Source organism: Larus michahellis, chromosome 1, assembly GCF_964199755.1.
Source record: "Larus michahellis chromosome 1, bLarMic1.1, whole genome shotgun sequence".
Classification (NCBI taxonomy): Eukaryota; Metazoa; Chordata; class Aves; order Charadriiformes; family Laridae; genus Larus; species Larus michahellis.
This window is the reverse complement of record NC_133896.1, coordinates 43,042,157-43,065,622: the sequence shown is the minus strand read 5'-3', so window position 1 is coordinate 43,065,622 and position 23,466 is coordinate 43,042,157. Positions and strand designations below refer to the sequence as shown.

Genomic DNA, 23,466 nt, shown 5'->3' with positions numbered 1-23,466 from the left:
GCAAAATATATCTTATATAATTTATGTCTCAGTTCTGATGTTACGATTTAATTTGATGATCTTAAATATAATAGTGTCAAACATTCTGAAGTCGACTTTCCGTTGCTCCTCTTGGAACATTCAGTGTGATTGAAAAATAGCAATGACTTGAAACCCTACCTTGTGAGAGCCCAGTTTCTGCAAAATGATGAAGAGGATATTTGAACAGAAGGGAGCCAGTTCAGTTAAGAGCTGTGCATTTGAAGCACTAACTGTGCATGACCCAAATTTTCTGCATATTTAATACCACTCATGAATAGCGGTCAGAAGTACTATTTCAACCCATTGCAAAGCTCCTGGTAAGAAACAGATGTAAACAAAGATGTTCACAGGCTTCTTCTGGCTTACTGTTACTCACCAGATATCTCCTCTAGGCACTGTTTGGCAGTCTTACTGAACGACAAATCCATTTTAGTAGGACTGGTGCAGGAGTCAGCAGGTGGTAAAGAGGTACTGTCATTTTCTGAGAGAGTTCTGAAATCAAGCAAGAAGATTGATTATTATTATCTGTCATTCATGTATGAATGGAAACAAATGTTACTTCAGCTCCATCTAGAATCGTACCACTGTATGGTGAAAATATGATGAATGTCACATTCTTACTGTGTTAGTTTGACTCCAGCTACACAAGTTTGCAAGCAGCTAGGAACTCTCTCCCCTCAAGAATGACTCAGAGACATTTTGTTTCCTCATTTTTTCTCTGCGAGAGGTGTCAACCAGATATGGGCAGAATCCATTTAAATTGGCTAAATTGCATCCCTGCACATATATAAGGGAAATGAAAACTTGTAATTGCTGAAATATTAAGCCAGAAAGGCCATGTGGGAAGAAGCTTATGCAAGGCTGGAATGGAAATCTGGCCCAGATATTTAAATCTATGTGCAGCTTCTTTTGATCATGCCCCTTATATGCCTTCTGGGGAAATGGGATAATAAAAGTTTTTTCATTAACTTTCTAAGAGATAGCTCATATTTTCTGTGATGGTATATTTCTGTGGATATCATTGATAAATTATAATGGGTACCCTTTGTTGAATACAGTTATTTGCTATTGCATAATGGTAAGTAGCAAGAAATACACAAGCACATGGATGATAATACAAAATAGATCACACAATTCTTGTCTCTTCTTAAGGAACAGCTGTAGCACCTATCTTACACAGGAACTGTTGAACCATGATGCCATTAAACAGCAACCTGTACTGCATTTGTATACAGTAAAAGAATACATCTAAAGATATACCAGCCACTTTTAAAAATAAAATGGAGAAAAAGTCTTCAGTTAGAGCCCAAGTTCTTCCAGCTTTCCTGACATGAACAGCACAACCAGTCTTTTGATTTCTTAAAAGGCTAGTGAAATACTTATATCCTGATTCGAAAATATTACAGTTATAGTTCAGCTATCAAAATTCCCCATAAAGCATTTCCAACGACTGACTAAACTGTAAACTCAAACATTTAACTGTGATGAATGTGTATTTTATAACTGATAAAAAAGGTGACATCTCTTAAAAGAATTTTACGGCAACTTAATTTATCAAATAACTTTCCAGTTATCATTTTCTTCAAAGTTACTTACTGAATAGTTTTCTTCAGTGATTCATGACAGTAACCGAGGGAACAGAAATATGCACATACAATGGTACAAGTATTGCCATGGTGGAATCTGTTGATTAGAATTGCTTGGCTCTACTTACACAGAAATAGAAATGTAAATTATGCCTGATCTGATGCATTCTTCTTATCAATTTCTGTACTTTTGGGATGCTAGAAGCAGACAACTGCTCTACAAAAAACTATTTTTGGTTCTCATCTACTATTTCTCTCTGTCACTCGCTACCGGAAACACAAGCTCAGCACATGCTGCAAGGTTAACTATATCCTACTGACCTTGAATGTAATTTTACATTTGGTGATGAGGACAGTGTCCTAAGCAACAAAAAGCCCACTCTATCCCTCCCCAATGAACACACACCAAAATTCCACCATCCACCTTTTTTCCCATATTGTTTCAAATCATCAAAAGAAACGAAAGATATGGCTACTTTCACTGAGAGCCACTTTGAGAAGCCATGAATGCTCAGGAGTACTCCTGTCTGGGTTAGTGCTGAAACTTTGTGCTGGATCAGCCCAGGGCAAATTATCAGCCCAAAAACACATTTCAGAAAAAGTCACTTATAATAACGGCAAAGGCATTTGATGTGGTTTGCACTCTTCTCACTGAAACCAAATCACAGAGCTGCCAGGGCTGGAGCCAGATCAAGGCTGGAGTTTGTTAAGAGAAACAGTAGAAAAGAGTAGGCTGCTTTTGGTCTTGTAGGAAGAGCACCCAGCTAGGTGGGTGCAGATCAAGTATTCCCAGTATTCTCCACAAAATGTATATGGAGTTTACATCAGTCCGCCTCTGGTTAGAAACAAAAAGGGATCCTTTTCACCTGTTCTCCTTCTGATCCTATGGCATCACATTCCTGATTGTGCAACTGTTCAACCATCAATCACTGCACCAACCCAGAAGGGTGATGCAAACCCTTCCCTGAGTGACCAAGAGCCTTATATGTAAGCTGTCTTCTAAGAGAGGACAGAAAGGATCCATTCCTGTTTACGTGGACATCTATCATTGGAAAAGGATTAAGTGGTCTGGACTCTCACCGGTCACCAACACTCAACATTTCCACCGATTCTTCATCTAGTGAACGGGGTTAGGTGAAACAGAACTTCAATGACCTGGATCGCCCTCTGGCAGTGACTATTGCCTATACAGGCAATACAGATGAATGCATCAGTTATTGACTGTATGGGAACACAGATACTAATGTTAAAAGGACTGGTTCTCCTTCCAAGAGCACAAAAAAGTCATGAGTGATCTACAGCAACTATCTAAACTTCAGCATGATGAGTGAACCCGTTTACTTAAAATAACAATGAATACAAGTTTTTTTGCTTGCCCAGGTCACGTGAAAACTTTTAGAGATATGCCAAATACCAATTAAAGCACATAGCCGTTCACTGTTTTGTTGGCTTTTTATTTTTCTCATTTTCAAAAACCTGATGCATTTATAACCAGGAAGAGGAGATGAAAAACACTGTGAGAAGAGATACTTGTGAAGATTTCCATTCCAGATTTTAGAATGTGATCTGTGGGATTAATTGCAGCATAAAATCGAGTTTCTGGGACATAAGATGGCATTCAAATCTAAGCCTTAGAGTAAAAACACTGAATAACAAAGATCATATAACACTAATAATTAAAAAAATGTTTGATTTAATTTGTAGAAATAAAACCATGGAAACAGAAAACAAATGTAAATATGATGCGGTTTTCTTAAATTTATAGGCAGCCTGAAATAACAGATCTAAGAAGCATGAAATTTCCCTTTTATCTTACTTGAAACTTGAAAGTTTAAATGCAATGTAAAATAAATGTGATTTGCTATCAAAACAAATAAAAAAGACACTGTGGTACTGACTTCATTCAGCATTTTTATGTTTAATTTGGTAAAAACATCAATGATTCTAATTGCAACAACAGAAATCCCACAGAGGACTATGGATTTAGAAGCAGTTTAAGTTCTGCTTACTTGAGAAAACTGGTTGTTAATTGTGGACACGATGGTCCAAAAGGCACCTGCCCAGCCCTTGGGCAGCTGTGATGGAGGTGTTCTGAGGAACCTGGGGATGGGGCTCTCACCAATAGCTCTTCTCCCACCAGGTTTCCACTGGGTTGCCAGCTGCCAGCACTTCCACAGCAGCCCTGCCTTTCGGTGCATGATGGCCAAGGCTCTGTTTTTTTTTCTGGAGTTGAGCGCTTAGCCCAGATGGGCTGAGATTGGTCTAATGGTGAATGATTTCCAAGCAAAACCATGTCGGAGTCCTAGCCCTTGGGGAGTAAGGAGGTCCAGGTAGAGACTGGGTGCCTAAAACTTCAAGTTGCTTTGCTCTAGGCCTGTCACAGGGTGTGATACATTCAAAAAAGGATGTAGATTAGATGCCTCTTTGCTTAGCTCAGCTGTTCTACTTAAAAAAAAAAAAAAAAAAAAGGAAGGTGAAACTGTGAGATTTGTCTTCTCCTGTACTTCTGGCTTTTACTTCTTACTCTGGGCCATATTAATCCTATGAATGACTCCGTAGTGATCTCTGCAGGACTGCAGCATGGATTAAGCTCCAGGCAAGCAAACAGCAAATTAAAAGATCTTCTCATTAACCTTACACATTGTCCTTAATCAATGTCTTTCTGTCTTCTACCTATTCACAGCCCACTGCCTTAAAAAAAACATATTAAATCCTTGCATCTCTCTTGACATCAAGGAAAGTGAAAAGAATTTCAGTTTAGTCAAAGCAACCCCATTGACATTTCTTCCAGTGCTGTGCATCTGCAATGCAGGTTAATTTAGGCAACCCTCATGAAAACAGGATAATCTGTTTTCTATTTTAATCATGGCAATCAGAGAATGTCTTTATCCCCAACCCACCGACATATATGCTATCTATTTGTAAGAACATAAAACTCACTTAATGGGACAAATCCTGCCCTCAGTCACACCTGCACAAGCTCATTCAGTTTGATTAAAATGAGCCCGTACAGGAGTAATTAAGAACAGAAATTGGAACAGTACTTAATAAGCTGTCTTCAACGCAGTCAGTCATTTCCTGTTTCTAACGAAATAGCCAACCTTCGATAAACACAGATAACATCAAAGATTTGTTTGGTTTTTACTCGACATTCCAAAAGATATCAGATGAATATGCTGGGGTTGGTTTTTTTTTTGCAAAAACTCTCTGAGGTGCAGCTGTTTTGAATGTGTATCACTGTCAGTGTAACAGACTGGCAGGACCACATCTGGAATATGAGCAGTTTGATCACCCATGTTCAAGACATGTGAGCTAAATTGGAAACAGCTGCAGAGAAAGACTACTAGGATGCTCATGCAGGAGAAGAAACCCTTCTGAAAGGAAAGAAAAGAGACAATTTGGTTTAGCCTTGCAAAAGAGAAGGAAGGAGGTGGGAGTATTCCCTCACATATTTAAAAAGGGTGATCAAAAACAGGGAAAACAACTTTTTAAGTTAAAGGACAATATTAACAAAGTAATAAGTGGATGCAGTCTCATCATGTAGATTGTACAAAATTTCTAACAATGAGATGAGTTAATCTTCCTGTTGGAGTAGTGGGGATTAACTAGTTTAAAATAAAGCTTAGTTGGCTTATGAAAAGGTTAATATGGTTGCTGGACAGAATATCCTTTTTGGTTCTTTATCTTACATTTTACTGATTATTTAGTCAAAGGAATAAGGCCACACTTGTCTCTATGGCAATTTAGAAGAATAACTTCAGATTATAAACAGCAAGCAACTAAAATATCAAGCTACTGTTTCAACTCAGCATTGATCAAGTATGTGTTTATAATGATTTCTCCATTTATTATCCTCCTTTCCATCTCTTAAGCCAACATCTCTACACTGGAAACTTTTCTTGCACAATTACTTGAAAATCAAGCATGAGAAAATGGGATGTCTTTTCTAAACACTGTGGTTTTGTTACAAATAAAACTGGTGGGTGGCAATGTTTAGTAGGCTACCTATGATTGCAAAATTTTGGTGGTGACTGTTTTATTTTCACAACAGTTAACGTAAATAACGGAAATCAATAAAGCACTGCAGTATAACTTTGAATCATCACATTTTTAAAGAAAAAGTTGCAGTATGTTTAGCTGCACGATCTATTAACAAACACAATTAACTGACGGAATGTCTTTTACTGAAAACTTTACTCCACAATCAGTGACCAGAAGTAGCTTTTTGTCATTAAAACTGGACATAAATATGGTTTCAACAAACCCTGCAGATGCTGTGTTAGCAGGATCCTTGAAAAGCAGTTTAATTCTTTCCCTAAGCCAGTATAAAAACATCCTGAACAGGCAGCTGGAATTGAATTTCACTGCACCTCCAGAGGCGCAACCGGATTATATCCTCCTTCCCATCTGTCACAGCTCTGCGCTTCTCATGCACCCTTGAAGCTATGCTCTAGTAATAGAATTGTTTCAATCACCATATAAGAAAGGAGATAGGAAGGAGATTTTAGTACCTGGTAACGTGTTTGTTTATTATACTGATATTTCCTTTCTCTGCCTCTTTCTAGTGAACACTTTAGTCCTCATCGAACCATAAAGTAATTTAGATCAGAAAGATGTTCTACATGCCATCTGGTCCAATGGCCTGCTCAAAGCAGGTCTGGCTACATTAAGCTGCTCAGGGCCTCATTTGGTTGAGTCTCGAATAGGTCTGAGAACAGAGCTTCTGAAACCTCTCTGGGCATCCTGCTCCACCCTCAAGGTAAAAATATTTTTTTCTAACTTTTAATCAGCCCTTGCCCTGCTGTAACTTGCATCTGTTACCTCTCATCCTATCACCCTGCATTTCAAAGAAGAGTCTGGCCCCACCTTCTCTATACCAATCTATTAGGCAGCTGAAGTTACAGCTTCTTATTCTTCAGGGACAAAAGCAGGGCCAAACTGGTTTTTGTAGTCTAGCATTGACACTGAAAGAGTATTTCTGCAAGGTCTCAATTCAGACGGCGCTGAAACTTATTCCAGATGTTGCTATCAATAAGCTACAAATTTAGCTGAAGAACTGAAATTTAAGTGATGCACAACGTAGAAGTGCAGCTCAGGATGATGAGTGGTCAGCCAGCTCTCTGCAGCAGTTTCTATACTTCCAGAATTTCAGGCAATAAGCAATTCCTGAGCACCGCAGCCCCTGGGATTTGGGCACTTCAGATTCTATATTCCTGCCATGGAAAAGAGATCCACTAAGCTCCTACAGCGGTTTCTGGAGGAGTCAATAAAATTAAACTGCAGTACGCACGTCCAGTTACAACTCTATGTTCTCCTATTGAAACATTCCTCTAGTGTTTGAGCAAATCCACAGCAAATGTTAACTGCCAACATATCACAAACTTCATATAGGGTTATGATGATTTACACCAAGTAAGGATTTGCCCTGTGGAGTGAGGTGACATTTGTGTTACGCCTGGGACTATTAGTTATGTTTCCCATTTTATGAAAATAACGCAAACTTATACAATTTGGCTCACAAAAAAATAAAGCAATGATTGCATACAACAGGCTCTTCTCTGTGCAAGAAAACATTTGGAATTATAGGTTATATTACACTTTTGAGCAATGCATAGGACAGCTAAGAACTCCAAATACTGAGCAATTAAGCTGTTATTGTCTTGCTAACTTTTTAGGGGAAAGATTCAGATGACTTTCTTTTTCCCCTGTTTTTTTCCTGGTTTTGCTGTAAGCTGGTAAGCACTAAAGTTCCGTGTTACTCTTCTCCATCTGAAATTCATGCACCACTAGGAAGATAACTAAATTCTAGGGCCAAATTCAATACAAGTCTAAGGGACTCTGGCAGGTGGCACAATTTCCATCTTCCTCCAATTCTGTCTGTGTAATTTAAAGTAGTGGCTGGTATATTTTAAACAGTCTCTTACGCTTTCCTTTTAGTTGTTTTTCCTGCTGCATCTCTCTTGTCAAGCTTTCTGGCAACTGAATTACATCTACTTCAGCTTTTCTTATATCAGTTAGACCCTGCAGTCAACTTCAGAGGGGACACATAAGGGCTGCAAATATCACATTCACAACTGCATTTGAAAAAAAAAAAATCACTTGCTGAGGAGGATGGAAGAATATAAATTATACCCATTTAGATTATCTCAAATGCAATTCTGACTGTTGCTACTAATCTTTGAAGAGAAGTAATAATCCCATATGAATTTCCATGCCATGGCATTTAAAAGGCATAAAAACACAATGTGATAGCAGATAGGACAAAGCACTGAGAGTGCAAAGCTGAATAGTGCAATATATAATTTCAAAACCTCCTAGTGAAACAGTATTTTCTATATCTACTGTCCGTTAATAAAAATACACAACTCTCTGAAAACGTGACTGTTGATAACTGTTACAGCGCTGCATTCTCTGTTTAAGCAAAATACATGCTGGCCTTAAAAAACCTCTTTGGAATACTTTCTTTTACTCACAAATCTACATTAATATCCTCCTGGGAAATAAACATTGCAAAATACATGATATCTGCAGGTATCAGCAACAAATCAGAAAAAGCACTGGCTACTTATCCTTGTGTTAACAGCCTAAACTGATCACAGCAGTATATTGCAGTACATTGCAGTACATTGCAGTATTCTGCAAGATTCTGGATAAAATGCACTGTATTTTTATTAAATTATAAAGAAACTTTTTACAAGGACTGCCTAGACAATCTTCTAACTGTAAAAAACTGTTAGTCTAAATGGTAACTATTGTTTATTAAGACATTAATCTATAAAGCTGTTCTAACAAGCACACCTGAAAATTCTGTGTATAAATTGTGGTGAATGCTCAGAAAACAGTTATGTTTAAGAGCAAGAAAATGTAAATACAGTACCCCAGCTTCACGCACACTTCTATCTGCCATATGTCCACAAAAATAAATATGCTGACTTTGGAAATTTGGATATATTGGTTGTATTTATATTCTTCTCTGAAATCATTGTGTACTGTTACGAAGCCCTTGAGAATTTTAAGGAATTTAGTTACTGTGTATTTTTGGGTCAGATTCTGCTCTCAGTTGCGGAGATACACATTGAAGTAACCTCATCAAAGTCAGTCTATTACTCCGGGTTTATGGCATTCCGATATCAGACCTTGGCTCCGAGAATTTTATTTTCATGCAAGATTTAACTTCAAATACTGTCTCCTTTGCTGGTTTTTTGAAGGAAACAGATGATTATTAATACCAAATTTTACTGGAAGATGCATGCTTCTATCACCCTTTAAAATTCAAAATACATTTTGGTTCATGATGAAGCTTAAAAGAACAATAAGATATCTCCATCATGCAATGAAATGGCATCAATATGTCGTAAAATTGCCATTAAATGGCGCATGCATCTGAAGGCAAAGCATAGCTGCTTCTTCTCTCTTTATATATGCACCCTAACGCATATATAGGCCATGCTATGTACCACGCTGCAAATTGTCTGTATCACTGAGGTTATTCCAGATAGCTATAAAGAAACATCCATATTAAGCACACTCAGTGATATATTTAATTGAAACTCCAGAGGCTACCCACTGCATATTAGAATAAATATAACCTATATTATGCCTTTTCCCCTTCCCATACGATTTTCTGATCTGCTTTTGTTCAGAATTAACGTAAACAGTTTATCACTCATCCAGCTTGGTTTTGAAGGTATGTTTAGTTGTGTGTAATGATATATATAATCCCTCAGAGCCTACTTCAGCACCTCTTTAATCTTTAGCCAAGATTATCTACAGTACTACTCACTAACAAAAACTGCCAGTATATTTTGCTTTATAATGTATTTGTCATTTTATCAGATGTTAAATTTACCCGCAGCTGTAGCTAAAGCCCTCCAACAGCTGACATCTGAAATCATTACTCTAACCAGCCTGTCAGTCTTTCCACACTTACTCTGTCTTCTGAGCTGTACAACAATGAAATCTCTCAGCTTCTCTTCAGTTGCTCTATCATATAGCAAAATAACTTCAGACAAAGGTTGATATATATAACTGTTCACTCCTCTATTCCAGAGCCTCGGCCATCAGAAGAGTTTTTATCACCTGTAAAAATTAACTGCCTCCATGGCAGTTAATCTATACCTAGTTTGTGTATAATACTAAACAGGAAAAGGACCTGCAGACAACAACCTTTTCTCTCTGCCCAAAATATTGTCTATGGTTTTTCCTCTAATATCCTACTAGTGCTGTTACATACTCTGAAAACGTCAGCAGTTTAATTTAGGATTTTTTAAGAGAACTGTGTATTTTAAGCAAATAATATTGAATATCATCAAATAAATGTTGAGGTTCTTAAATTGCAGACAAGAACATTCGCACTAGAAACCTGACTCAGCTGTGACCTTTCAAAAGCAGCATAGGGAATGTATCATGTGATTTGTATTTCTAATCAAAACATCCTGAATTTTAAATGGCAAATATTTGCAGTGGATTGCTTTTGTACAAGGTAGAGACTCAGAGTTCTTGGAAAAAATTGTTCATACAGTAACAATAATTAAAAAATAATATTAGGAAAACATGTGCATGATGCTGTGACAGAAACTGGGAGATAAGAACCATAACAGTGTGATCCACCACCACTCTATCTGTTTTAGCTCTCTTTCCTAAATGGTAACACAAACACAATTTCTCTCTGTGGCCTTACCTATAAATGAAAGGAGCTACTGTGGCAGTGTTGGGGTGACTGTATTGCTGTTGCTGAGGAAGCTGGACGACACCATTTCCCGTGCCTTGGCCGCTGCTTGTAGCCATCGAGGCTGACAGAGCCGTGGAGGACCCCGGGGTGAGAGCTGCTCCTGGTTCTTTCCCTTCAGAAGAAGCAAGACCAGAGGAAGGAGAAGCCTTCTCACTGAGTTGAGATTTTGGCGTTGATTGGGACTGGTTTCCTTTTGTAGTCCTCAGTTTTTCAACCTCCTTACTTCCCGTGCATGCGGATGAAGCATTCTGCTTTGCTGTTGGCACCTTTGATCCAGGTTTCGGGATCCCACTAGAAGAAGGTATTAAACTTTCCTTCTTGGCTGCTGTCGTCTTGCTTCCCTTTGGGATTAAGCTTGCAATTTTTGAGCTCTTCTTTGTAGATGTTTCAGTGACCTGGTCCTTCTCTTCCTTGACTGTTTTCTCAGTGCAAACTTTGTTTTTGTCCCTGTTCTTTTCCTCTTTGTCCTTTGGCTGTAGCAAAGACTTTTTATTGCTGAGATTTTTGCTTCCAGCTTTCGGAGGGGTTAACTTCGGTGATACTTTAGGACTGCTACTTGTGGAGCCGCCGCTGTTCACCCCACCGCTTAAGACATCCATTTCTCCACACTCTGAAAAGGTATCATCCTCTCTCCCGCTGTCACTGGGTGCTGAGCTCAGCGACAAAGGAGGTCTCAGAGCAGTCCTAGCATTAACCAGCTTGAATTTTTCCAGCATAGATTTTTGTCCAGATGAAGGGGGCTTCACGCCTTCAGAAGGGGGTGGCTTGAGCCTGTCTGAAGATGGAGTAGGGGAGGTTGCGGGACTAGGCTGCTTCACGGACAGCATGGTAGAGGTCGCGCTGTGTTTGACATTCATGGATTTGCTGCGCCAAGGCTTGCTGGCACTTGGAGAGGGTATGGCAGAGACCTGCTGCTGCCCGGTGCTGGTGGGATGCTGCACATTTCCATTCATGCCTGTGGATGGGTGAGGGCCTTTTGGTGAATCTGCTTAAAAAACAGAAAGGACCATAATGGTACAGTTATTCTCCCAGCTCTTGCTTGAAGGTGATATCATGCTCCTCTGGCACTTAAAACACAGTTACGTGTGACTTATAATAAACATAATTTACATGTGCATGGAACAGGAAGGATGCTAATCGAAAATGCCTTTTTTTCGCCCCACCATCACAGTGTTGTGCAATACTTCTATGAGCTCAAGAGAGCCTTGGAAACACCTCCCTTGTAGCCATTTCATTATGCAAATTAAACCTTCCAATTTAAAGATTTCATCTTTAATAATTCATAAAGAAATTCTTCCAATCACTTGTTAATAATAAAACAATGAGACATGGAAGAAAAAAGAATGCTACAATATTGGAAGTAAAACAAAATCAGAGAGACAGGGTTTTGATGTTTTGTGAAAGCAAAATATGTGCTAGAAAGCTGAGGTTTTCGGCAGGAGGAGAAGGACTGAGTAATACTGAAATTAAAGATATATGATCAGTCTTCATAAAAGCAAAAAATGGCAGGTCACTATACTTTTTTTTCTGGTTTAAGTACAGTTAACTACTTTAAGTAGCTGACTTCAGGAACTTATCCCAGTGCGCTTTCATAGGTGGGAAAAAATATATCAATAATTTCACCAGTGCCAGTACTTGACATACACAATGATATATCATCTACATGGGTACAGCAACAATAGTTGTTTTGGGCCTGAAGAATGAGAAGACGACTCCTTCTGTAATAATCAAACTATGCTGATTGACAACCATGATTTTCAAAAAGTCATCTAGCCTTATTAAGCAAAGAATACCAATGCACAAAAGGGTTAAGCTCTTCTGTATGAAGCTCAGATTCCCAAGACATATCTGAGTATCTAAACACTATTATTCTGGAGCACTGGAGAAATGAAGTGGTAATGGCAATTAAATATTTGGTACATAGCTATTTCAGCAGATGACATATTTTCTCTTAGTGTGTCTATTTTTTCTTGCCATCGAGTCTCAGGACTGCCAGTGAATTAGGCGTAAGTCTGCCTACAATATATCAAATTCAGTACTACAAGAAAGCCCATGAAACATGCAATACAAATATAGTTCATGTAATGGCAAAAAGAGTCCTTGGTGTGTTGCATACACACATGAAGTTGAAGTCATGCCTTGGGGCCCCTCTGTCTGAATAATACAGTAGATGAGGACGCTGAAGACATTTGTCCCTTCAGCACAGAGTTTGAAGTTATGCATCATTTTCATTTTTGCAGTCTCAGCCCTAAGGCCCTAGTATGGATTAAACTACCCACTTGGAAGTCTGAAGGCCACCAATACACATAGGAAAAGGAGGACTCTGAGCATCCTAAAAGGGGAGCTGTTTTTTTTCTTTAACGAAGAATGCAAACATAGCAAAATTTATTTCTCTAAATAGCACTAAGAATTTGTAGTTTAAAAATAATAATATTTAAAAAAAACTGAAAAAAAGTAACAGGACAGAAGTAACAGCTTTTACTTGCTTACAACTGGACCCTAGCAGGCCAGTCACCTCCACCTTTAATAGATGCTGTATAATTCCATCTGCCCGGAGATTTTTGTGTGCACCTCAGCCTGATATGTAAACCCCACAGCGCTAAACGAACTCAGTCCACCTTCACGGTTTTCAAGCAGCTCTGCTGCATCCAGTTACCAGGCAAGAAAACGTTAATTGGTAAGGGCTGCCACAGAGCATTTTCTGGGACAGGTGAGGTTACAGCTTATTCCCCAGCTCCAGGCAGCACCATGCACATGGAGCAGCTTTAGTGGGCGGCTGCAGAGCTGATCCCTCCCTTGCGACCAAGGCAGGAATTGCGGCTGAGCCCCTGCTGTTTTCTGGTGAGCCTCAGATCCTGGAAGAGAGCCTGGGGCCAACAACAGCTGTTGGAAATTACTGCAGCCCTCAGGCTTCCTTAATTTATACCAGGGATCAGCCCCATGGCTGATAGCCCAGGACTGGGTGTGCACAAGGACCTTCTTGCACACGTCTTGCCTTGCACTAAGCTTGCCTTAATTACACAGGAGGATTGGGGTCTTTAGCTATCTCAATAGTTTTGCAGAAGAACAATTCACCATAAGAATATGCAAAGCTTACGCAGAATACATGTAACAATCTTTGAACAGCAGGATGCCACTACACTCTGTTGTATTAATTCTGTTACATTTGTACGGCTTCAGGCTATTAGTTTTACTACAAAAAAAAATAAAAATGTTCTGATTAAAAAGAAGAATGTATGCCTTCCCGTATTTCCTGCTATATAATATTAAACTCATGGGGGGAGGAAATTGGAAAAAGAAGAGCATTTACTGTTTCATCAACAGCTTATTTTGCTACATATATAGCAAAAAGAAACAGGTTCCTGGAATCACTGGTACTTATTTGATCCCTATGTCACAAACCGTAAACAACATCAAAAAATTACAGAGAACTTTAACTTGACTTTACTTTTCAATTTAAAGCGTATCCTTAATGTTTCTGCAAGGAATGTGGACTGCACGCTCTCAGGAAATATTGAGAACCTGTCTGTATGTTTAAAGATGTGGAATAAAAAGATCTATCCCTGCCCGCCCCCGCCAAGCCCAAATGCATTACTTGAAGCTGCACGTCATTCATTGCTTTCTGCATGTTCAATTGGACTTAGATTTAGCTTTTTGTTACGTGAAATCTGTCCCCACCTTGTGGTGACTTTGATACAGAGTGAACCCCACCAACGGCAACAATTTCATCTTTCTGTAAACTAAATTTTACAAGAAGATAGTCTTCTGTTTAGGGCCTAATACGCTTGTTGCAGAAATGCATAATTAGCTTGTGGTGAAAACAATTTTGCATTCCGCTTGAGAGCTCAGTTCTTTAGAGCTCAGCCCTGCCTTGGGAAAGCAGAGCAGCAACACCCCCAGCTCTTCAGCACAAAACCAGAAATTTCTACCAGAACCCAGCAAGACCATGACAACCGCATGGACATTTTCAAGTCCACTTCTCATAGGTTGTTGCACAAATATAGGACATGTGTGGGGTTAAACTTGGGTCCAGTATATAATCAGCCGCCTCTGTCTTCTCGTCTGTGACCTTTGCTGTGTTCAGTGCTGTTGAAGAAGACAGGACCTAAGACAGGACCTCTGTGACAACAGTTCCCCCGTTGCAGCATAGTACTAATAATCTAGATATTCTGTAGCAGGTGGATGTCCAGGTTAGAGCACCCAATTTTAGTCCGTCACAATAAAAATGGTTAGTAGAATATAGAAGAACTGCAGAGCATTGCTATAGGGATGCTTGGAGGAATGGGAGGTCGATCTGCTGAGATTAAAACAGTTCAGCTTGTTCAAGCATCCCATTTCAGCTGTCCATGAGAAAGTAGCTACCCCTTATCAGCTCAGGAGGAGAACACCACCAGGGACAAAATACTGGCACCAGCAGAAACATAAACAAATTAACAATAGAGGTACATACTGGTCACAGACGATTAACAATTTGCGCCCATTGACAGAGTTTCTCAGAGTCAATATGGGCAAAATAACTAAATACTGTTGAAACCAAGTTTGGACAATACACGAACACCATTTTATATTATAAAATTATACTGAAAAGCAGGCAATTAAACTCTATGACACAGAGACCCCTATCGGTGTTTAGACACAGTGTTTTTAAGCTCTAAGTGTAAATATTTGTTTTTTAAAATCTGACTTGAATTAGAACATTATTTCTTTGCTGGACTCAAAATGCCCTTCGTATCCACCTTATTAGCAATGTGATTAGTTACTTTATTCAAATAATTTCATTTTCATAGTTTTATTTTTGTCTTTATTTTAATGTCAGAAGCAGATAAATGTGACGTGTCTTGGAAAACAGATGTGTCCTTTGAAACACATCCATAAGCTGCAAAGTCCAGCAAAAAAAACAACCCAAAGGTCAGCTCACTAAAGTTCCACAGATGAGTTTCAGTTCATGATACGTTTATTGTTTCAGTGCATTCTGTGTTCCTGATTTAACCACAGCTACAGTTACCTGTGTCACAGCAATGGGCTGCATCGATAGGTGAAAACTGGGCTGTACTCAGTAAAGAGCAAACCCGCATTCGCTCAGGGAAGCTAGGTTTCTTACTTTGTGAACTACTCCCTAAGCAACATTCAAAGGAGATGATAACATTACAAACATACTGAATAAGAAGGCCATATCATGTCTTATTTTGGATCACCTTCAGGTCTCCTTTAATTCTGCGTCTACATATCCATTCCCCACTGTGACTGAGTTGGAAACCGTGTTATGCAGGAATGGATTTCAAGTATTACACATAACTGGATTAAAAAAAAAACCCTTATGCTGTATATCTTTTCTGAAGTCTCCTTATAGGACATACAGGAAGGTGTACAGCAGAGAAAAATGTACCAACAGTGGTCTGCCCTTGAAGAGCTCTGGAGGTCCCAACCTTTAACGACTATTTACCTAGAGCAAGTTGTCTCTCTACTTCAGTTTATACAACGCTAATGCAGAATTACAAGCTATTTACTATATGATCTATGTTTCAGAAATTAGAGTGTATGGACAGCATATCCATTGAATAGAAGTTGTTACAGTTATCTTGATCCAAGCATCTGTATCAGAAGCAACATTTGAAATATAAGGTTTATTATGTGTGCCACACTGTAAGGAGAAATCAGTTTTTTTAAAGATGTGTTTGTGGTTTCTTTAAGAGACGTTTGTTATTATTACTATTGTGAGGGCTGAAGTTTGTTTCTAAACAAATGCTTCAAAAAAACTCAGTTCACAAAACATCCTCAAATACTTTAAAAAATAAATCAAAAGATTACTTGGAAATTTCATTGTAATATTCAAAAATTATCCACTACAATAATAAAATTTAAAATATAGCATGGTTCAGTTGTTTTTAGGCAAGAAGCAACATGGTGAATGCAAATAGAGGTTCTCGTGTACTTTTAGGGTATTATAAAAAGTATCACTTCACTATCCTTGCATTCACAGCAGTTATTTTCTCTAATTAACTTCTGCTTTATACTCCAAAACAAACTTGTATTCAGTTTATATTCTTATGTAAAATCAGTGCTCTTCCATCCATTCTGCTGTTTTGAAAGAAAGAAAAAAGAGCAGAGAGAAACATCTCAGATTTAGTACTCTGTAGGTATGCAACATTACATTTTCTATATCCTGTAAAATGAATTGAATGATTATACACAAAAAAGCCCTTATCCTCTTGCGATGACTTCACTAAAAATCTCATCAAGGTTCTCATTCTCTGCTGTAAAGAAATGGGAAAGTAAAGAAACCCATCATGCAAACAGCCACATAAATGTGCAATGCAATGCAAACCTTAGCAGTCAAAAGACAGTTTACAAGTAACGAACTAAGAATATTAATATCTACAAACATATCTCACCTTGAATCATTTCACTCCCACATATTTTAGTAGCAAACTTATGTCAACATTATGAAGCAATTCTAAAACCTAAACTGCTGTACATACCTTCACTCAAGCAGCCACATTTCCTACTTCATAACTTCGCTATTGTATTTGTGAACTATACAGTGTCTGCTCAGATGTCACTCTGATCTCTTTCTAGTTTTAGCCTGGACGTCTTGCCATAAAGAAGTCCTTGATAAAATAAATCCCACTATAGAACTATCTAAAACATTCAACCCCGATAGTAAAAATAAAGAAATAACGATTGAAAGGATGGTTTTATATCTTCAGATACAGCTAGGGGCAAAGTGTGCTCATCAGAATTTTGTAAAAAAAATCTGGATAGCTGCCTGTTGCTTGGATGAAGAACATTCACTGCATACTTGTTCCTCCCACAGACCCCAAGGATGCAAACGGGTACTATGTATATTGTATCATTTTCAACTGTATTCTAACCCAGAGATATGAATAAAATGCTATTCATTACACAAAGGAAGAAAGACGAGGGGGAAGGGGCTGGATTAGTTACACAACTCAGAAAGATGAATTTTTACATTATTCTTTCTGAGATAAAGCCTGAAGAGGCACGTTTTCCAGGAAAACAGTGTCATGGTGGGAGAAATAGAAGGACCCAGGGAACTCAGTTTTTTTCCATAACAGAAGTACATATTTAAAGGAGGCAATAAAACATGAACACTGAATTCAAATCCCTGCAAAATTTCATTACATTTGACTTAATTTGCAATCCTCTATTCCTACTTATATATACACTAGGTAAGGTTCTGAAGGAATAAATGCATGTAATATTCTGATGCAAATATAATATTCTGATTCTTCTCCATTAGAGGCTAAGATGCAAAGTTTTCTGAAAATTATGGCAGTCTTCCTTTGTGTATGAGGACACTTGAATATGGACCAAGATTGTAGGCATCCAATATGGATTCATTTTTAATTCAGAAAAATCACCCAGTGATATTTCCATTGAAGAGGGATAAAATATAATTATAACATCTTGAAAGTTTTCGGTTATGAACTTTAAACCCAACTCAACCACAAGTCCTAATTCAGAGCCCTATCTCCAAAGGTCTTCCTTACCAAGTGATTTTTTTTTCCTCTTGTATGTTATGTAGAGTGAGCTTAGTAACTTTTAACCATTTACCTTTTTCATTTCCGTTTGCATATTGTGGGGGCTTGTTTTTGTCAATGCTGTTAAAGCTCTGGCTTCTCCGATTTAAATTAGAAGCTCCCTGGACTTTGGTACTGCTGCCTGCAGCTGGCACCCTTGAGGGTCCTGGAAGCCTGGAATGGTATAATCAGAAATTAGTTCATTTTATGTAATGCAACACACAGAGGAGGCAGTACGCTAATATCAGACCAGAATTTAAAACCAAGAACCGAAAACAAGGATTTCAGGTAAGCAACAATGAACAGGAAGATTCAAATTAGTTAGACTCCACAAATGAAAATAAAAGCTTATCCTTACGCACACAAAAGGGAAAAAGATGCTTTCTAGAGTCACAAGACATGTAAGAAGATGCTTTGCATTTGCCATTAACGTTGCTAAAACAGATTCATCCTAACAAACCGTTAAAGTGCAATATCAACTTTTATTTAAATCTGTCACTTTTGAAGACGAAATGTTACAGAAATTGACTAGAAAGCACAACAATACATAGTTGAGAAGTACTTCGTATCTTTTACTCTAGCAAATATTTGACAGCTGTGTTTAGCATAACTAGTTTTTTAGTTATCTTTGGTTATTTTTCAGAGAGTATCGGCTAAAGCACTTCCACCTTATTATTTTAAATGAAAAATATTGAAAATACACATTTTAGCTAAATGCTACAGATGCATGTACAGCTTTTGGACAGAAGTATATAATGCAGACCATATAGTTCATTTGTTAGTATTTGCTGCCACCATCTGAACCTTACTGTGTGGCGATGCTAAGAAAAAAAATGTAGCCTCTGTTGTCCCTGGCATGTCCCTGGCGTCTTTTTTCTGTCTGAATCTGTTCTCTGCTGTAAGATTCTTTAATACACGCTTACTTCAAACTTTCTGCAGCACCTTTGTGGGCCTCCCCACTCCTTTCCAGTTTTGTTATCTGATAGACAAAATGAAATGGTCAAATCAGCAAAAGGCTTTTGCCATAGGAGAAGAATATCTCTCTTCTGCTTCTCACTTATTAGAATGATATGATGATTTTAATAGTGGCAATAAAAAATATATCAGAGTTATCGAATTCTGTTCATTTCACTATACTACAAAAGAGCAGCATCAAAAGGGAGAAAAAAATCACGATACAAAGAATTACAAAACGTTAGATTTCTTCCAAAGTTTTTTTTGGTTTAATATACTGGTACAACAGAAATGTTCAAATAATTTTATTTTCATTAGCGAACATATGTAAACAGCTCCATGTTCTCTTCCTTTACCAATTTAAGCCTCAGAGAGCTAATCCATTAGTTATTTTTATGGCTCATTCTGGCCGCCAGCCTGCCCTGCTAGTCTCCGTGCCGAGCCCAGAGCAGACTGTCTCAGCTCTGCAGCTGTACGCATGCTAACCTTTACCGTGACCCATGAATTCGAGTGATCTTCTGTTCCCTGAAGAATGCACTAAAACAAACTTAAAAATCCATTTGCTCCTTCTCATTACCCTAATTTGACAGGCAGTAAGAGCCCTGAGATCATTTGTCAAAGGTAATGAAAAAAGCAACGAGAGGGCATGTGCAACACTGGAAACTCATCAGTTCTGTTAAAATATAAAATAGTTCTGCATGTATTCTGCATGCCAGAATTCGAGAACTTGCCACAGTAAGCACATTATCTATGAGGTCATTTGCTCTACACGCTTTCCAGTTTACCTCATTTGCTGTCTTTTTTTTAATTAAATTCAGGTTTTAAATAGCTCTTGCAGAATCATGTTAAGCAGCTAAGGAAATGCAAAGAGAATAACAAATAAGGGACAAGTCACATACCTCTGAACAGGCTTCGGAAACACTGCCACAGATTTAAAGTATTAGACAATAAGACTGTTAACCCCGACATGTTGAGTGTGGACAAGACAGGAGCATCAGCAATAAGGAAAACTGAAGACCTATAAATGCAGGTGCAAAGCAACTGGACCGTGGTATAGCTCATTCCAAGCTATCACCAGCAACTCAAATTGTGTTAGTGCGCTATACTGCAAAATGCAATCTTTATTGTAGATTATGCAATTTAGAGTTCATTGTTCTCACCAATGAACTGTACAGCAAAGGTATAATTAATGAACACATTAATTATCCCCCACAAAAAAAAAAAGCTAGAAACAAGATTAAGCTTTAGACCTCGGTTTCTTTCTTCTGCAATCTGGCTTGTAGATTTTAGTGCTCATGGAAGTGATAAACTGAAAGTACTGATGAAATCTGAAACAGGTCAGCTCCTACACACAGCTCTGTCAAATTCACTGCCAAAACAAAGCATCTCGTTCGTGAGGACTGTGTGCAGGCTACTCTTGATGGAGCAGAAGTCTTGGAAGTGGTTCTTTTTTCTCTGCTCTATTTTGCTTCTGCGTGAACTTGGCTCTGTGAACTCAACTTCTCAGGTGGATTTGTTATACACGCAAAACATCTCATGGGAATTGGGATGGACTCCCAAACTTCTTTCCACTCATGACTAAAGTAAGGATTTGAGCCAGAGAGTAGAGAGCACTAAAATCACCGACTAATCCTTCACATCCAATATTTTACATGCACGATACAAAGATGCAGGATACATAACAACCAGAAATATTACTAATATACAGTACAAATCGGCTTCCTCCAGTCCATACAAGGCTCTCCCGTGGCAAAGCTCATTGTTGCGAAGCTTGCACGCGTAACATAAATACACATTGTTTAATGTCTGCTTATGTCCAAAGGATAAAATATCAATGGGCATATACTTGCTTGAGTATCACTAACAAGCGATAAATTAGAGATATTTAACTGACCTAGAAGTCTTTTTTTGACTGGTTGCAATTCCACTGTGATTAGACTGAGTTGCATATCTGGCTGTGAGACTGTATGAGAAGAAACAGAGAAATTTAATTCAATTTCTTTGAACATGTATAGAAAGAACACACTTACCAGCAAACTATGAGTTAATGAATGCAAACTGAACATGGATAGAAAACACAAATTAACTGGCAAAAATATGAAATAATGCAACATGCAGATTTTTATGAGTGATGCAATGTACAGATTATGAAATAATGGATATTATTATAACTCATCTCATTTGCTATAAATTTTCTTAGGAACAGACAATGGGGGCAAATTTCCACAGTGACTGAATTACTGAAGTCTAGCTCAATTCACACAGAGCGCACCTCAAAACTTTGTGTCTTTGGGGTTTTTTTTTATACACAAAAAGTACTAAGAACAAACATACAGCTACTAGTTTCTCCAGCAACCTGACTGGGTTCAGACTCTGGCAGTTAGGAACAAATTTGCTATACCAGATCCAAAGTGGACCCAGAAAAATTCCCACTAAAGAAAGAAAGGTGACCCTCCTGACAGTAGAGCTATATGGAAGAAGCATCCCACCATAATTTTCATTGCTGTTACAGCAGCACAGGTCATGTATGTGGTACATTACCCAGGCAATGAATCAGAGGCTTTATTAGGAAAGCCCTGACACGTGCTTGGACTCACTGTTAAATTCCATAGGAAAATGCACCTTTGTCTATTAAGGCATCCGAGTAGTGTTTCTGCAACAGAAGATAGGCTGTGCTACAGGGCTGAAAACTGCACGTTCCTTATGACACCCAGCAATGTGTCACTACTAAACAACAGATTTATGCCTCTATTCTTTTAGACATTTGCATAGGGGATATGTCAAACGCACAGCCAATGTAAGGCCGCTTGCCAGATTATTTCAGTTACTATGAACAGGTGCATCCTCTGGGATCCACACAGCCTAAGGGTACAGACAGGTGCCTAAGTCAGGTACAATCACAAAATCAAATTCCTTGAATTATTAAGGAAGTGACGGAGAGCCAAGTAAGCAGAAGCTCTGACAGTCACAGATTGCTTTTGCCTCTTACAGTTCTGCATCTTCCAGCAGTTCTGAGTAGCAACAGCAACCATGGTGCTCTAGCCCCAGCTTTATAGACTGGTAGCACTTACAAGAAACACCTGGTGGTACTGAGTCTACCCGAAAAGCATTAAGCAATTTCTGCTGGTCCACTGAAGCATGTGGCCTGAGTATAGAGCAGATGGGAGAAGCCCTCAAGAAAGGTCTTCCCATACTGCAGTCCTGAAGAGGGGCAAGGGGAAGGCACAAACCAAGGGACAATGTGAGACTTGAATGGGATGTGCGATTATTGTTACTTTACCAAATTAAAGCCCAGTAAAGGGTTCAACGTTGCCTCTGTGCCTGCCAATTACAATGGCATGTGTGCACACAATGTAGATAAAAAAAGAGAGCACTTCAGTCTTAAGAGGGCAAAAGGAATTATTTAATAATAAAAGCAGTATTCAAGTCTCTGACATATATCTTCACAATAATGCTGACAAAGTGTTTTTTATAAGACGATAACTTTTGTGGGAATTATAATAAATTATAATAGTATCATAATAATTAAATTTATATATTTTATCTATCTAGTTGTTACTATATTGAATTATGTTTTACTTACAGCTATCTTTCCTAATAGTGTCTGGACTTATGATGCAAATGTGACATAGGTTGTTTTGCAGAAATTGCTAAATTTGTGCTTGGCATAATAGCCCATCTTTTGATGAGACCTTCCACTTGTGTTTTTTTCAACATATTTAAAATGAAGGAACCTAGAAATGGTTAGCTGGTTATCTGCATTGTCTAAACCAAGAAGTTTGTGAGAAAAATGGTATGTCAAATAAAACCTTAGTGCATTTATGTTGTAAAAAGTAAAATGATACACAGTACAATCAACACGGACAGAGAACTGGAAAAAGAGAGTGAATAGGATGCATTGCCATAGCCTATCGTAGCTTTTCTAGCTCAAACAACACAATTCCAAAGCAACTGGAAAGATCTAATAACATAATCTCAGTGATGTTGCCAAGTTGTTGATAAGCTAGCCCACAGACAGACGGGATCTTTTTTTTTTCTTTTTCTTTGTAGTAGCAACAAATACATGAAGCACCTATCTGGAAATGCTTGCTAGAATGCTTGCCTTCTATGCCTGTTACTTGAGGCTCCATCCGCTAACAAATTCATGAAATGCCAGCCTTCAGACTGCTTTCAAACTTTCCAGACAGGCTTGAAAGGCATTGATGGATGTGTCAACGTCAGTAAAGCATCATTTCCACTGTGGCTGGGTAAATTTATTTAAATTTATTTTCCAAGTAATGTGACAAACGAAAGGGAAAAAGAGAACTTTAACAGCTCATAAACCAGGTGCATCAGGTTCCTAGAGACTGTGGGTTTTCCTTCTCAATTAGCACTGGATATGCTGGACCCATTAAAGCTTTGCACGGATGCCGGTTTCCCAACTGCTGGCCCCACTATTACAGATGTGAACCACAACACTGTTGCAGACTAGACTTTCGTCTAGACACTCTTCTAAATGTATAAACAAATATTTACCTACTGCCCTCTGTCCTACCAGATAATTGTCCGTGGGTAACATCTGGAATCAGGAAAATAAACCTGTTTTTCTTAAAACAGTTCTTTTTTATGCTTACAGATCTACACAAAGGTATAA

General features: G+C 38.3%; 1 protein-coding gene across 18 annotated transcripts in view; it reads right to left on the bottom strand.

Moving 5' to 3' along the window:
• Window positions 1–23,466, bottom strand: part of NAV3 (neuron navigator 3) — a 565,631-nt gene that overhangs the window by 125,352 nt on the left and 416,813 nt on the right. For 9 of the 18 annotated variants that reach the window (XM_074573778.1, XM_074573801.1, XM_074573795.1 and 6 more), the window contains 4 exons: window positions 20,728–20,796; window positions 17,914–18,053; window positions 10,288–11,326; window positions 398–513 (listed from right to left, as the gene is read on the bottom strand). In XM_074573778.1, the coding sequence (XP_074429879.1) occupies window positions 398–513; window positions 10,288–11,326; window positions 17,914–18,053; window positions 20,728–20,796 (1,364 nt within the window). The remainder of the gene's footprint in view (window positions 1–397; window positions 514–10,287; window positions 11,327–17,913; window positions 18,054–20,727; window positions 20,797–23,466) is intronic. The other 9 variants (XM_074573833.1, XM_074573852.1, XM_074573842.1 and 6 more) reach the window with 3 other exon arrangements.